Raw genomic sequence first — 14,349 nt, 5'->3', positions numbered from 1 at the left:
TCTTGTATGTGTTCAGACTCTAGCTGCAGCTTTCTGAACCAGCTGAAGACTTTTAGTGCTCTCATATATTACACATTAAACTGATAACACACACTATACTTTGGGTATCCTTTATAGATTTCTCTATAAAGACATTAGATATTTCAACCTGAACAGGTTTTAACCTCCCTAACATATCAAAGTATAAATAACTAATGCAGCAGTTCAGCACCATGGACAGGGACAGTCACATGCTGCACCTTGGACAAAAAAAATGCTGCGATCTAATTGGCTGTCAGTGAATTACAGCCATTCACAGCTCACCATCTCTGGTCTGGTGTAGTGGATCGGTTCTGATGCTGGACAGTTTTTGTTCCCTCAATGAGTTTGTGTCCCGTATTTGTCTTTTTCCTTTTTCTTTTAAGAGGGTTCATAGTTCTTCTATGTGGTGCATGTTACTCAAACAGGAAGCAAGGACGAGTAAGTGTATTTAATAAAAGTTTATTAGAGATACACATCACAGGAAGAGCAACTCTCCCGTTTCCTGTTTACGTCTTCAGTAACAGTCAGCAACGTTCATACAGCGACTGAGGGTCAGACACGTTTCCTCAAACAGGAGCCCAACTACAGATCAGGTTTGTTTTACACAGAGAAAGCCTGAACAAAGAGGCGCATCTGAGGACAGCTGCGTCTTCTCTTCCCGTGTTCAACATGTGTTGAAGCTGCGACAACCACAGACGCATCGTCACGTTGGACATGTTGGACGCGTTGACAGGCTCACGCAGCCTGTCAACGCGTCCGCGTCCTCCCCCAGGACTACTCGTTACTATTACCACATCAGTACTCACTGTGGGACCACACCCATCTTACAGCTCGGTTCTGACCCAAGCCAGCTGCAGCTAGAAAGGTGAAGCACGATCAGCTTTGGACAAACGCAACCTGACGTGACGTTGCGGCGGCCAGTGACGTAAACTGTCGATGTGATCAGCAGCATGAATCAGCAGAGACACAAAGAATAGAGTCTAACATGATGCTTCACTTGTGATCTCTCACTTTGGTCTTGTGCTTCAGTTTAAAACTGATGTGATGATCGGCTTCACATCCTGGTTGTTTCATATTATTTTTAATTTGTCGATGAGGATCATCGATCGCTCGAAGGACCTGCCTGCTGGTAGCAGAGCAACATAGCAGCGTCACCTGCGTTGTTCAGTTTGACAGACTGATTTGAGATGCATACTGTCACCCTCTGGATCTGTGGGGGTTAAAGTTCACGACGTTACATCACACAAACTATGGAGTGACCAACTCACACTGCCCCACAACCCTGCAGCTAATCACCAACGCCCGCTGCTGTTGAAATGAATAGTTGCCTGTTAATATTGAGCTGATGTGCAGATGAATGATCTGTGTTTCCTCTGCAGACGACAGTGTGTGTGAGCTGAGCAGCATGAATCAGTGTGAGGACAGAGAGGAGAGAGTCCCTCCCTCTAAAACCAGTCTGTGTGGGGAGCATGAAGCTCAGAGGTGAGACCACCATCTCTACCTGTCCACCACTCACATCACTCCACCATCATTATTCACACTCAAAGCTCTGTGTGTGTTGTGTTAAAGCCCAGAACAGCAGAGACCAGACTCTGCTGGACCTGGACCTGGACCTGGACCTGGACCTGGACCTGGACCTGGACCTGGACCTGAGCCCAGCTGTGTGTCCTTTAAGAGTGACTGGTCAAACGAGCGCTTCATTGATTTTAAAGGAGAACAGGCCTCTGCTGCACAGAGGTAAGCTGTTAATATCACCTTATATATCTATATGTGTGGCGTGTCAAACATATATATCAGTTTGTTTTCAGCATCGTTCTGACGGGAAATTAAATGTGTGAGAGGCTCAAATTTAATTTCTACTCTGTGGCTACAATTCACCAGCTCACAGTCTGTCATTTGAAGTTTTCCTCGTCTTCAAAATGTGTGTGGACATGGGTCAGAGTTAACTTACAGTTTAGTTCACTCAGCTCTTCCTTCAGCTTTGTTTTTACACATCACAAGTTCTGTGTAGAAAGTGGCGTACGCCTTTTTCAGCCCCGTGACGTAAGTACACAACTTTTATAAACGAGACCACATATTCTGCTGAACTGGAACTAGAACCTGGTTCTGAACCAGCTGTGTGTCTTGAAGGACTGTTTTTTTACCTCTTGTTTGACAGGATTCAGTAAATCAGTGACTTTGTTCTGGTTTGGTTCAATATTTGATGAGAAAATGAAGCGATGATCCACAGACTGAAATCATTCAGCTTCATGTTTTACTGAACTCTGGTGTGTTGATCCTTTTCTTGTTGATAGCTGCTAGTTTCTCCAGCAGCTTCTGTGTCTGAAGAATAAAAAGAGAATTTCAATCTCTGGTGGTCTTCTTCTCTGTCTAACAGCATCTATAGGAGACCAGACTCTGCTGGACCTGGACCTGGACCTGGACCTGAGCCCAGCTGTGTGTCCTTTAAGAGTGACCGGTCAAACCATCGCCTCATTGACTTTAAAGGAGAACAGCCCTCTGCTGCACAGAGGTAAGCTGTTAATATCATTAAAATGTGACTGCTTCATGTTTTAACTGTTAATTATCCAGAGAAGTTTTTTAAAGCTGTCAGTTTGTTTTCAGCATCGTTCTTCTTCACTCACATTTATATTGTCACATCTGAAAGCTGCCCAGTATAACCAGTCTGCAGCTCTGCTCTCCAGTTGAACTTTTCCTCCACACACTCGTTCTGACTGTTGTCTGATGACTGCATGAGTATAAAACACATTTCACCGAGGCTAACAGATGCTATCTGCTAACGAAGGCTAACCCTGATTCCACAGAGTTCCTCCATCAAATCATCATTTTCCAGTGTTGATTTGAAGGAGTCTGTCGATGCAGAGAAGAATGTTATGGATCACTATTTCCTGCCCGAGCTCAAAGACGAGACAGTGCAAACCTTTACCTCAGCTCAAACATGTGTGGTGTGTCAAACAAGCTAAAAGAGAAAAATACATTTTATTGTGTGACAGAAACAACCAGACCAACTTGTTCCTGTTTGCTAACATGTAGCTCAGAGAAGAAGTTGTGTCCTTCATTTGACACAGTTCAGTGTGAAATCACCCTCAGGTTTGTTTGATCCACTTCTCTCTGGGTTTCTCTTTGGTTTTCATCATGTTTCACTCACTTCACCTGCTGCAAGTTTATTGTGACTCACCAGTTTGTGCTGAACAAGTAGCATCGTATTAGCTTGTGTGAGCTGTGCATTGCTGTCCACAGTATTATAGAGGTCAACAAGAGCTGAACGGCCCAAACCAGACAAGCTGCTGAACCAACACAGTAAACTGAAATCTGTACAGAACTCAGACTGAACTGTTGATTCACAGTGGGATCAGCAGTACCATCAACACGTTAATGTCAGGGGAAACCATCTGATTCAATGTTGTCAGCAACACTTTGACTTATGGTGATTTATTGAATATGTTTGATATATTCAAGTATCACAGCCCAATATGTCAGATTACCTTACCATCATATTTGAGATTTCAGTGTTTCCACTGGTCACTTCCAGCTTCACAGCTCAGAATCACTATTTTAACTGGATGATTATCCTGACTCGTAGCTGCTAACCAGCTTTTCACAGTGTGGACCAACTCTTCTGTGAAGAGAACAAGAAGATGGTAAATGGTAAATGGACTTGCATTTCTATAGTGTTTTTCCAGTCTACTGACCGCTCAAAGTGCTTTACAACACTTGTCACATTCACACATTCACACTCTGATGGCAGAAGCTGCCATGTGAGGTGCCGACTGCTCATCAGGAGCAATTTGGGGTTCAGTATTTTGCTCAAGGACACTTCAACATGCTGTTTTAGAGTGATTAACTATTGAATTAAGTGACCATGTAGATCTGTCCAAAAAAGTTCAGTAGATATAAAATGCTTTAAATCATAACAGAGAAATATATGTGATCCATTGAACATGAGGCATGTGTGTAAATGTGACCGGTACAGAATCAGATGTATCTGACACTGATCGACCGGTCACCGGTCATAGCCTGTCATGATAAACACTGGCTGATTCTGGTACCTGGCTGTTCGATCTGTGCATCTCATGTATTTCTTCATGATTCCTCCACAGAGTCGAGCAGGAGAGCTCAGAGGTTTCCAGTGGTCAGTCTGCTCAGCAACATCAAACACACCTGAACTCAATATTTATGGTATGTACATGTACAACCCTGATTCCAGACAAAGGTAGGACAATGTGTTAAAGGTAAATAAAAAACGAATGCATCAATCCATCTGTGTCCGCTTTTCCAGGGTCGGGTGGCAGCAGGCTAAGTACTGTATTCCTGCTTAGTCCTTCTCCCAGTAACTCTTTCCAGCTCCTCCTGGGGATCCCCAGTCATTCCCAGGTCACATCAGATATGCCAGTCTACAGAGGAAAGTACCCACAATTGATGACCGTAGGTGATGGTCATGAATTGTGGTGCTGATCCTCATAGCGACCACTTTGGGCCTGTCTGCTTCAGGAGACCCCTGGGCTAACCAAGCCAGAAAGGCCTCCTCCTCCAGTTTGTCACCACTGGTGTCCACAAGCGGCTACAATGGACTGTAGAAGACTGTTTGTCCACGCAGTTTGAAGTGTTGAACCTCGCCCCGTCATTTCTTGGAAACGACTGAGCCTTTCGTGGATGTCCTTTTTATACCAGTCATGATACAGTCCCCTGTTACCAGTTAGCCTGTTTACCTGTGGAATGATCCAAACAGGTGTTTTAGGAGCATTTTGCTGCAACTTTAGTCTTTAGTTGCCCCTGTCATAACTTGTTGCCTGTTGCTGCCATCAAATGCAGAATAATATACATTTGCAAAAATCAGTGATGATGAGACTCCTACTCAACATTAAATACATCGTCTCTGAAATCATTGCATTTAGTTTTATATATGTTTAACACAACATCCTAACTTTTTTGGAATCAGAGTTCAACAACTACTTTTACATCTGTGGTGTTCATAATAATCTCCATTCTGCTTAATACATGAGTGGGTTGTCAGTCTGTCCAACATGGATCGGATGTTTGGTTCCATGATTTTAGTTTGATCGTCTCATTCATATAATATTCTGTTCCAGCTGCTGGAGGACAACATTGTCAGTTTCGTGAAGAACGAGCTGAAGAAGATCCAGAAGGCTCTGAGTTCAGATTACCCAGAAGGCTTAGAAAGTCAGAATGAGGATGAGGAGGTGTTGGATGGTGAAGATGAAGAGCAGAAGAGGAGCAGCAGAGAGGCATTTCTGAAGATCACACTGAACTTCCTGAGGAGAATGAAGCAGGAGGATCTGGTTGACTGTCTGCAGAGCAGTAAGAGGATTTCTCTAAAGATTTAACATGTTGGATCAATGAGACGTTTACTGAAATCTTAACACATGGACAAAAATATCTTCATATACTGATTCTTTGAGGAAGTAAAATGTTGAAATATTTAATCTATAATTTATTAATGAATCTTATTTGTCTTTTGCTCAATCAGGACATCTTGTTCCAGTTTGTCGACGTAAACTTAAATCTAACCTGCAGAAGAAGTTCCAGTGTGTGTTTGAGGGGATCGCTAAAGCAGGAAACCCAACCCTTCTGAATCAGATCTACACAGAGCTCTACATCACAGAGGGAGGGACTGCAGAGGTCAATGATGAACATGAGGTCAGACAGATTGAAACAGCATCCAGGAAACCAGACAGACCAGAAACAAAAATCAGACAAGAAGACGTCTTTAAAGCCTCACCTGGAAGAAATGAACCAGTCAGAACAGTGATGACAAAGGGAGTGGCTGGCATCGGGAAAACACTCTTAACACAGAAGTTCACTCTGGACTGGGCTGAAGACAAAGCCAACCAGGACATACAGTTCACATTTCCATTCACTTTCAGAGAGCTGAATGTGCTGAAAGGGAAAAAGTTCAGCTTGGTGGAACTTGTTCATTACTTCTTCACAGAAACCAAAGAAATCTGCAGCTTTGAAGAGTTCCAGGTTGTGTTCATCTTTGACGGTCTGGATGAGTGTCGACCTCCTCTGTGCTTCCACAACACTGAGATCCTGACTGATGCCACAAAATCCACCTCAGTGGATGTGCTGCTGACAAACCTCATCAGGGGAAACCTGCTTCCCTCTGCTCGCCTCTGGATAACCACACGACCTGCAGCAGCCAAACAGATCCCTCCTGAGTATGTTGACATGGTGACAGAGGTCAGAGGGTTCACTGACCCACAGAAGGAGAAGTACTTCAGGAAGAGATTCAGAGATGAAGACCAGGCCAGCAGAATCATCTCCCACATCAAGACATCACGAAGCCTCCACATCATGTGCCACACACCAGTCTTCTGCTGGATCACTGCTACAGTTCTGGAGGATGTGTTGAAGACCAGAAAGGGAGGACAGCTGCCCAAGACCCTGACTGAAATGTACATCCACTTCCTGGTGGTTCAGTCCAAAGTGAAGAACGTCAAGTATGATGGAGGAGCTGAGACAGATCCACACTGGACTCCAGAGAGCAGGAAAATGATTGAGTCTCTGGGAAAACTGGCTTTTGATCAGCTGCAGAAAGGAAACCTGATCTTCTATGAATCAGACCTGACAGGGTGTGGCATCGATATCACAGCAGCCTCAGTGTACTCAGGAGTGTTCACACAGATCTTTAAAGAGGAGAGTGGACTGTACCAGGACATAGTGTTCTGCTTCGTCCATCTGAGTGTTCAGGAGTTTTTGGCTGCTCTTTATGTCCGTCTGACATTCATCAACTCTGGAGTCAATCTGCTGGCAGAAGAACAAACAAGATCCAAGACGTCTGAAACAAGAACAGAAGAATCTGCAGAGACACACCTCTGCCAGAGTGCTGTGGACGAGGCCTTACAGAGTCCAAATGGACACCTGGACTTGTTCCTCCGCTTCTTGCTGGGTCTTTCACTGCAGACCAATCAGAATCTCCTACAAGGTCTGCTGACACAGAAAGGAAGTATATCACAGACCAACCAGGAAACAGTCCAGTTCATCAAGAAGAAGATCAGTGAGAATCTGTCTCCAGAGAAAAGCATCAATCTGTTCCACTGTCTGAATGAACTGAATGATGATTCTCTAGTGGAGGAGATCCAACAGTCCCTGAGTTCAGGATGTCTATCCTCAGATAAACTGTCTCCTGCTCAGTGGTCAGCTCTGGTCTTCATCTTACTGTCATCAGAAGAAGATCTGGACGTGTTTGACTTGAAGAAATACTCTGCTTCAGAGGAGGCTCTACTGAGGCTGCTGCCAGTGGTCAAAGCCTCCAACAAAGCTCTGTAAGTAGAAGTTATTGATGAATAAATACTATCTGCTGTTTTTCAGCAGGAGATACGAATGAAAATGTATTATTTGTTTCCTTGCTGTTGTCTCTCCAGGCTGAGTGGCTGTAACCTGTCGGAGAGAAGCTGTGAAGCTCTGTCCTCAGTTCTCAGCTCTCAGTCCTCCAGTCTGAGAGAGCTGGACCTGAGTAACAACAACCTGCAGGATTCAGGAGTGAAGCTGTTGTCTGGTGGTTTGAAGAGTCCTGACTGTACACTGGAGAGTCTCAGGTCAGGATTCATTAACCCATTCAACTGATGACCATTTCAAATCTGATTTATATAAGTAGACAGCCAGCTAACCTGTAGTAATGTGTCTGCTCATTTAATTTGTCAAAATACATTTAACTTTACTGTGGAGGTAGTGTCCAGACTCAGAGAATTACTTTCCACAAGAATTTTTCATCATTTTCTCTTGTTTTTGCTTTTGTTGTTAAATTATTATCAGAGACAGTTTCAAATATTCTTAATATGTATCTGGACCAAAAGTCATCTCAAGAAAAACAAACATAACATACAGCAAAGAAGGGCTGTGAGATACGGCAAAAACATATTATCTAAATCATTGTTTTCCATATTGATCACTATCAATATTCATCATAATATATAATTTCATAATTCTGCCATTCTGAAGAATATCCTGAAGCCTGAAGAAGCCAGAGGGATCAGTGGTAAAACTTTAGATTGTAGTTTATTAAAATAAAAATACAAAGAACAACATAAACATCCAACTGTGTAAATATAGTTTGGTTTAGAATATATTTTGTAATTAAAGAATAAACATCTGAATAACATCTAAATTTAAACTTTTCAATCACGTTTTATCTGCCTAAACAAAACCAGCTGTCTTGTCTTGTAACTAATTAAAATAATGTAGATAAAAGTAAAAAACGTAGCTAATTTTAAGACTAACGTGGGAAAGCATTTTCATTCTCAGAGTGGTCACTGGGATGCCTATCAGAACTGGGCCTTCAAGATGCAACACTGTAGCAGAACCAGCAATAAAAATCAGTTCCACTCACCAGTGACGTTCACCTGAAGATGAAATCCATCCTCCTGTCCTTTTGGATGAATTTTTCAATAATTTCATTAAACAGTCGTCTTGAAAAGGGCACTGACAATAAATTCGCGTCAGTATCATCTCCACCTGCTGTATCAATATCATCTCCACCTGCTGTATCAATATCATCTCCACCTGCTGTATCAATATCATCTCCACCTGCTGTATCAATATCATCTCCACCTGCTGCATCACTATCATCTCCACCTGCTGCATCACTATCATCTCCACCTGCTGCATCACTATCATCTCCACCTGCTGTATCACTATCATCTCCACCTGCTGTATCACTATCATCTCCACCTGCTGTATCACTATCATCTCCACCTGCTGTATCACTATCATCTCCACCTGCTGTATCAATATCATCTCCACCTGCTGCATCACTATCATCTCCACCTGCTGTATCAATATCATCTCCACCTGATGCCATTTTCAACGTTGGCTATCAATCACAACTCACTAGTTAAGCTAGGTCTCGCGTGACTGAGCAAGCGGGCCTTCCAGAATACCCTGGAGCCGTAGAAAATCTTAAAGAATACGCCCATTGGCTCCAAATCCAAATATGATTAGTTGATCAGATTGTCAATCCAAATGTACACTCTCACTACGTTTAATGTCAGGGCATTCTGTAAAGGAAATAGAATACCCTGGATGGAGGATATTCTCCCCAGAGACACCGTAGAAAAATATCTGATTGGTTGAATTTCTTCCAACACAAAACCGCTCAGTGTGTGGACAGAAAACTACAGAAACAAGTCGGCGTAATTTTATCTTATTTACAGAATTAATAAGATACGTATCTTTTTCATCTGAGGATTCCAGGGCCTTCTCTGAATACCTTGAAGGCCTTGAAGATTCGCCACTGCAGGTTGGATCCTCTTCAGGGGATGCAGAAGATTATTTGGTGTTTTGCTGAAGCACAAAAAATTAGAGATGTTTACTGTTATTATGAGAAGTGAAACATATACTTATCAGCCTCTGCTGGACTCTGTTTACTGATGATTAGTTAATGAGGAGAATAGTTAATTTATTTGGAGACAATCTGTTCTTGTATCTGACTCATCAGTCTCCTCAGATGATCTGCCATGTGTGTTGTTCTGTGTGTCTGCAGGCTGTCAGGCTGTCTGATCACAGAGGAAGGCTGTGCTTCTCTGGCCTCAGCTCTGAGCTCCAACCCCTCCCATCTGACAGAGCTGGACCTGAGCTACAATCATCCAGGAGACTCGGGAGAGAAACTGCTGTCGGCTGGACTGAAGGATCCAGACTGGAGACTGGACACTCTCAGGTATGAAGAGTCAGTGTGATGGAGGAGGAAGAGTCTGATGAGTATGAGTGTGATATGAACAGTGATACATGTAAGAAGCCTTTTTCCTTTTATCAGAACATGAACACTGGTTCAACATGAAGAGGAGATACTTGTGTAGGAGGAGAACATCTCCAGGAACAAACATGATCATTGTTTCTTGGTAATAACTGAGTTTGAACAGATCTCTGCATGTTAAAGGATCTGTCTGTCATTTTGTGAAAAATCCCTTTTTGTCCTCTTCACCAGGATAGAATCAGCTTCATCTCTGTACAGAGAGAAGTCCAGGACATGGTTAGCCTAGCTTAGCACAAAGACTGGAAGCAGGGGAAACTGCTAGCCTAGCTCTATCAAAAGACATAACGAGGTGTGTGTGTTGTGAGGGAAATTGTCTCTTTAATACCTGCAGCACAGAGAGAAGAGCCACAGTGTCTCTGCAGTCTTCACACTGTCCTGACTTATATACTGTCAGCTAACAACAGAGCAGCTGTTACACACTTCATGACAGGTGTTGATCATGTCTTCACCAAAGCAGTGACCCTTTGATGTTTGACTGGACAGTAACTGTCAGCCTCTCTACCTTCCTGTTAACACCTGAGGCAAAGAGAACTGCCCCTCGGGCTTCCTGCAAGATGGCGGACGGGTCGGATGCTTAGCTTTTAGCTGGATCAGGCAGAAACGCTGAGAGCGGGACTTGCTAGCATTGGTAGAGATATATGTACAAAAATATTAAGAAGACACTGAAGGAGAGGCGTGAAGACCTACAACAACGTGCGGGACGCAGTGGAGGACATGAAAGCAAGGGGATTGACTCAGCACAAGTGAAGACTTGGGGCTTGTGGAGGAGTGGACCCGGGCGTGGGGATGGCAACCAGCAGGACGCGGTGGGTCCAGGCAGGATGTGGCGGCACAGCGGGCAAAGGAAAAGTTGCAAGGATATCAGAGGAGACCCGACAACTGACGCCCCGATAGTGAAAGAACTAATAGCGCTGCAAGAAAATACGGACGGCTTCATTTATTTGACTTCAACATATATAAAACACCAACAAGGTTGGACAGGTCCAGACTGGGTTTGACGCCGTTATATGGACACAGCTCTGGGTCTATGGATGGGCCCTCACAGAAGAGGATTTCCCATCCACCCACCAACAGGGACCTGGTGGAGAAGAGAAGAATAACCCCCATATGGAAGTCCCACATAGTTCACAGTGTTCTTAATTTTGTTTTTGTTCACGTTTATGTTCAGCTGCTTGGGAAAAGATGCACACACATTATGGAAGCAAAATGGTAAGCAACGATTTAAAGATAATGTCCTAAAATGTAAATGGTCTAAATACACCTAAGAAGAGAGGAATGGTCTGAACAAAATTGAAAAAAGGAAAACAGCATGTCATATTGTTACAGGAAACCCACCGGTCCCAAACAGAACACGTACAATTTAAAAATTCATATTACAGTTCATATTAACAAGGACGTAAAAGAGGAGTTATGATACTAATTCCAATTACAACTACATTTGTTAGTGAAAAGGAAATGAAGGATAAAGAGGGAAGATGTGTACTAGTCAAGGGAAAACTAGAGACTGAACCTGTCACATTGATAAATGTACATGCACCTCCAGAAAGCAACAAGCACTTCTTCAAATCCTTATTTAATGTTACAGCAACAGAACCAGAAGGTATTTTAATTTGTGGGAGGACTTCAACATAGTCATGAACCACTGTCTATACAACCAGTTTAAAAGGAAATGAAAAACACATGTCAGAATGAGTAAAGCTATCCTCAGAAGAAATGGGAACGATCGACATCTGGAGGAATTGTTGTCGCCAATTTTGATGTGTGAATATGTTATGTTGTGTATGTCTTTGGTGAGTCATGTAAATAGCAGTGTAGCTTGTCCACCTGCGCACCAGGGGGCATAGACAGGGAATCACGGTGGTAACGTAGTCTGTATCGGGGAGTCACCGGTGAACAGGTGGAGGGGAATTAGGATCACAGAAGCCACACAGTTTTTCAACCGTTCGTTTGTGTGTGTGTTCATCCGAGATGTTTTCTGTTATATCATAACGTTAGTCTTTTCGGTTTTCTTTCATATTTACACGTTGGTTTCAGTTCAGTCATTCAACACAGCTGGTTTTCTGTAAATATTTTTTCTCTGCATAAAATAAACGGAAAAACGCATACGTCATGGCAGAGCTCATCTTTTGCACAACGACACAGTGGAAACGACTTCAGATTCCCTCAAGTGGCAGTTTTGTGGTTAGATTGCCACCACAGGAATCTCAACCTTGAAAAAGATTTCACACATTATTCGGCAACACACAGTGTACACCCAAGAACTGATTACTTCTATCTAAATATAGGTGATAGGTACAGAGTGTCCGAGTGTAAAATTGGAGGGGCAGATATATCAGATCATAACAGCCTGTTTTTAAAAATACATCTAAATGCCAGAAAAAGACAAACAATCTGGAGACTTAATGTAGGAATACTGAATAATAAAGGGTTGGTGGAAGAATCAAAAAAGGAAATTAGGCATTATATGGAGGACAATAGAGAAGTCGACCCGTATATTGTTTGGGATGCCATAAAAGTGGTTGTCCGGGGAAAGTTAATAGCTAAAACCACTTTAATAAAAAGACTTAGAAGAGAAGCGAACCAGAACCACTCTATAAGATTGAGAGAATTAGAGCAACAATATCATCAAACAAACGACCCAAAAACATACAAACAAATTAAGGATACTAAAACGAAGATAAATGAGATATTGTTGGATGAATATGGAAAGAAGATCATATTTTTGAAGCAAAATTATTATGAAACTGGTCCCAGAGCAACAAAACTCCTAGCAAAACGAATACGAAAACAGCTAGCAATAAATAGCAAACATAAAATTAAGGACCCAAAAACAGACGATACATGAACCAGAAGATATAGAAAGAGTATTCCAGAGGTTCTGTGAAAATCTATATACACAACCAACTGCTGCAAATGAAGAAGAAATGAGGACCTTCTTAAATCAACTTGATCTTCCGTCGATTGGCACTTACCAAAATGAGAGACTCACAGCAGACATTACAAGGGAAGACATTATCCAAGCAATAAATTCAATACATCTCCAGGGAGCGATGGCTACCCTGCAGAATGCTATAAGATTTATAAGGAGGAACTGTTACCAGCCCTCCAGACCTCTTTTAACTGGACCCTCAAAGAAAGCAAAATACCACCAACGTGGGCAGAAGCAATCATTTCAATCATCCCAAAACCAGGAAAGGAGAGGGACAGATGTGAAAGCTACAGACCGATCTCAATACTAAATAAAGATTATAAACTATATACGTCAATTATCTCTAAAAGAATAAACACCTTCATAGCAGAATTAATAGATGAAGATCAAACAGGATTCATATCAGGCCGTCAAACCCAAGACAGCATCAGACCAACTTTACACATAATTAGCAAAGACAAAGAGAAAAACAAAGTACAGTGTTGTTAGCATTGACGCTGAAAAGGCATTCGATTGTGTTCACTGGAAGTTTCTTTATCAGATATTAGAACGATTCGGATTCAATAATAAATCAATACAACTGATTAAAACACTCTACCAAAAACCTTCTGCTAGAATTCAAATGAATGGAGATCTGACTGAGAAGATATATCTGCAGAGATCGACCAGACAGGGAGGCTGTTTGTCTCCGACCTTGTTTGTGATTTTTATTGAGCCCTTAGCTCGAGCAGTACGAGAAAACCAAGAACTTAAAGGGTCACAACTGGAGGAGGAGAACATAAAATTGGGCTTTTCGCTGATGACATCATCACTTTCCTCAGACAACCAAATACAACGCTCCCTAATTTGATGAAGCTTCTAGAAACATATGGCGATCTGTCAGGGTATAAGATAAATGTTTCCAAAACCCAGATTTTATCACTCAATTGTACTCCAACAAAAGTGATCAGAGAGTCATACGACCTTAACTGAAATCTAAAGTCAATTCATTGTTTGTGTGTGAAGATCACTGAAAGCATCTCTGACCTGTGTACAGCAAATTATAACAACTTGGATGTGAAATAGACCTAGAGTCAGGTCCAGAGCTCTTCAGCTCCCCAAAGAGAGAGAGAGGTGGTACGAGCCTCCCAAAATGAAGGGAATACTATTATGCTGCTCAGCTGAGACCTGTGTACTGTTGGTGTAAGTCAGAATTCACAGCGACATGGAAAGATATAGAAAGAGAAGTGAACCAAATCCCAATTCAAAATATGATCGGAGACAATAAACTACACAAGGAAGTCAAAATGAATATGGATCCAATAACAGTTCACACGTTAGACCTGTGGTTTAAAGTATTGTAAATATCTAAGATACAGAAAGATGTGAATATATTAAAATGGGCAGCAGACGATAGAAATGTCCTGCCTGTGAAGTCTGATCAAGGATTTAAGCAATGGTTAAAAAGGAATAACAGCTTGGTGTGTTCTGGTGAAGGAAGGGAGGCTGGAGAGTTTTGAAAACCTGAGAAGAAAGTATGAATCTGGAGCTCATGAAATCTACAGATATCTTCAACTAAAGGAATATTACAAAGAGGAAATCCAGCAGATTCTTCCAAAGAGATGAATGGTGTCATCCAAATCATAAT

At 42.2% G+C, this 14,349-nt stretch overlaps 1 protein-coding gene across 1 annotated transcript in view; it reads left to right on the top strand.

Annotated features, from left to right (window-relative positions):
• The first annotated feature begins 556 nt into the window (after nucleotides 1-556).
• LOC140996598 (protein NLRC3-like) overlaps nucleotides 557-14,349 on the top strand; it is a 69,089-nt gene continuing 55,296 nt past the window's right edge. The window contains exons 1-3 of the mRNA XM_073467034.1: nucleotides 557-614; nucleotides 1,401-1,503; nucleotides 1,591-1,758. Of these exons, the coding sequence (XP_073323135.1) occupies nucleotides 1,427-1,503; nucleotides 1,591-1,758 (245 nt within the window). The 5' untranslated portion in view covers nucleotides 557-614; nucleotides 1,401-1,426. The remainder of the gene's footprint in view (nucleotides 615-1,400; nucleotides 1,504-1,590; nucleotides 1,759-14,349) is intronic.

The sequence above is a fragment of the Pagrus major genome, chromosome 5 (genome assembly GCF_040436345.1).
Source record: "Pagrus major chromosome 5, Pma_NU_1.0".
Classification (NCBI taxonomy): Eukaryota; Metazoa; Chordata; class Actinopteri; order Spariformes; family Sparidae; genus Pagrus; species Pagrus major.
This window is presented reverse-complemented; position numbering and strand designations above follow the sequence as displayed.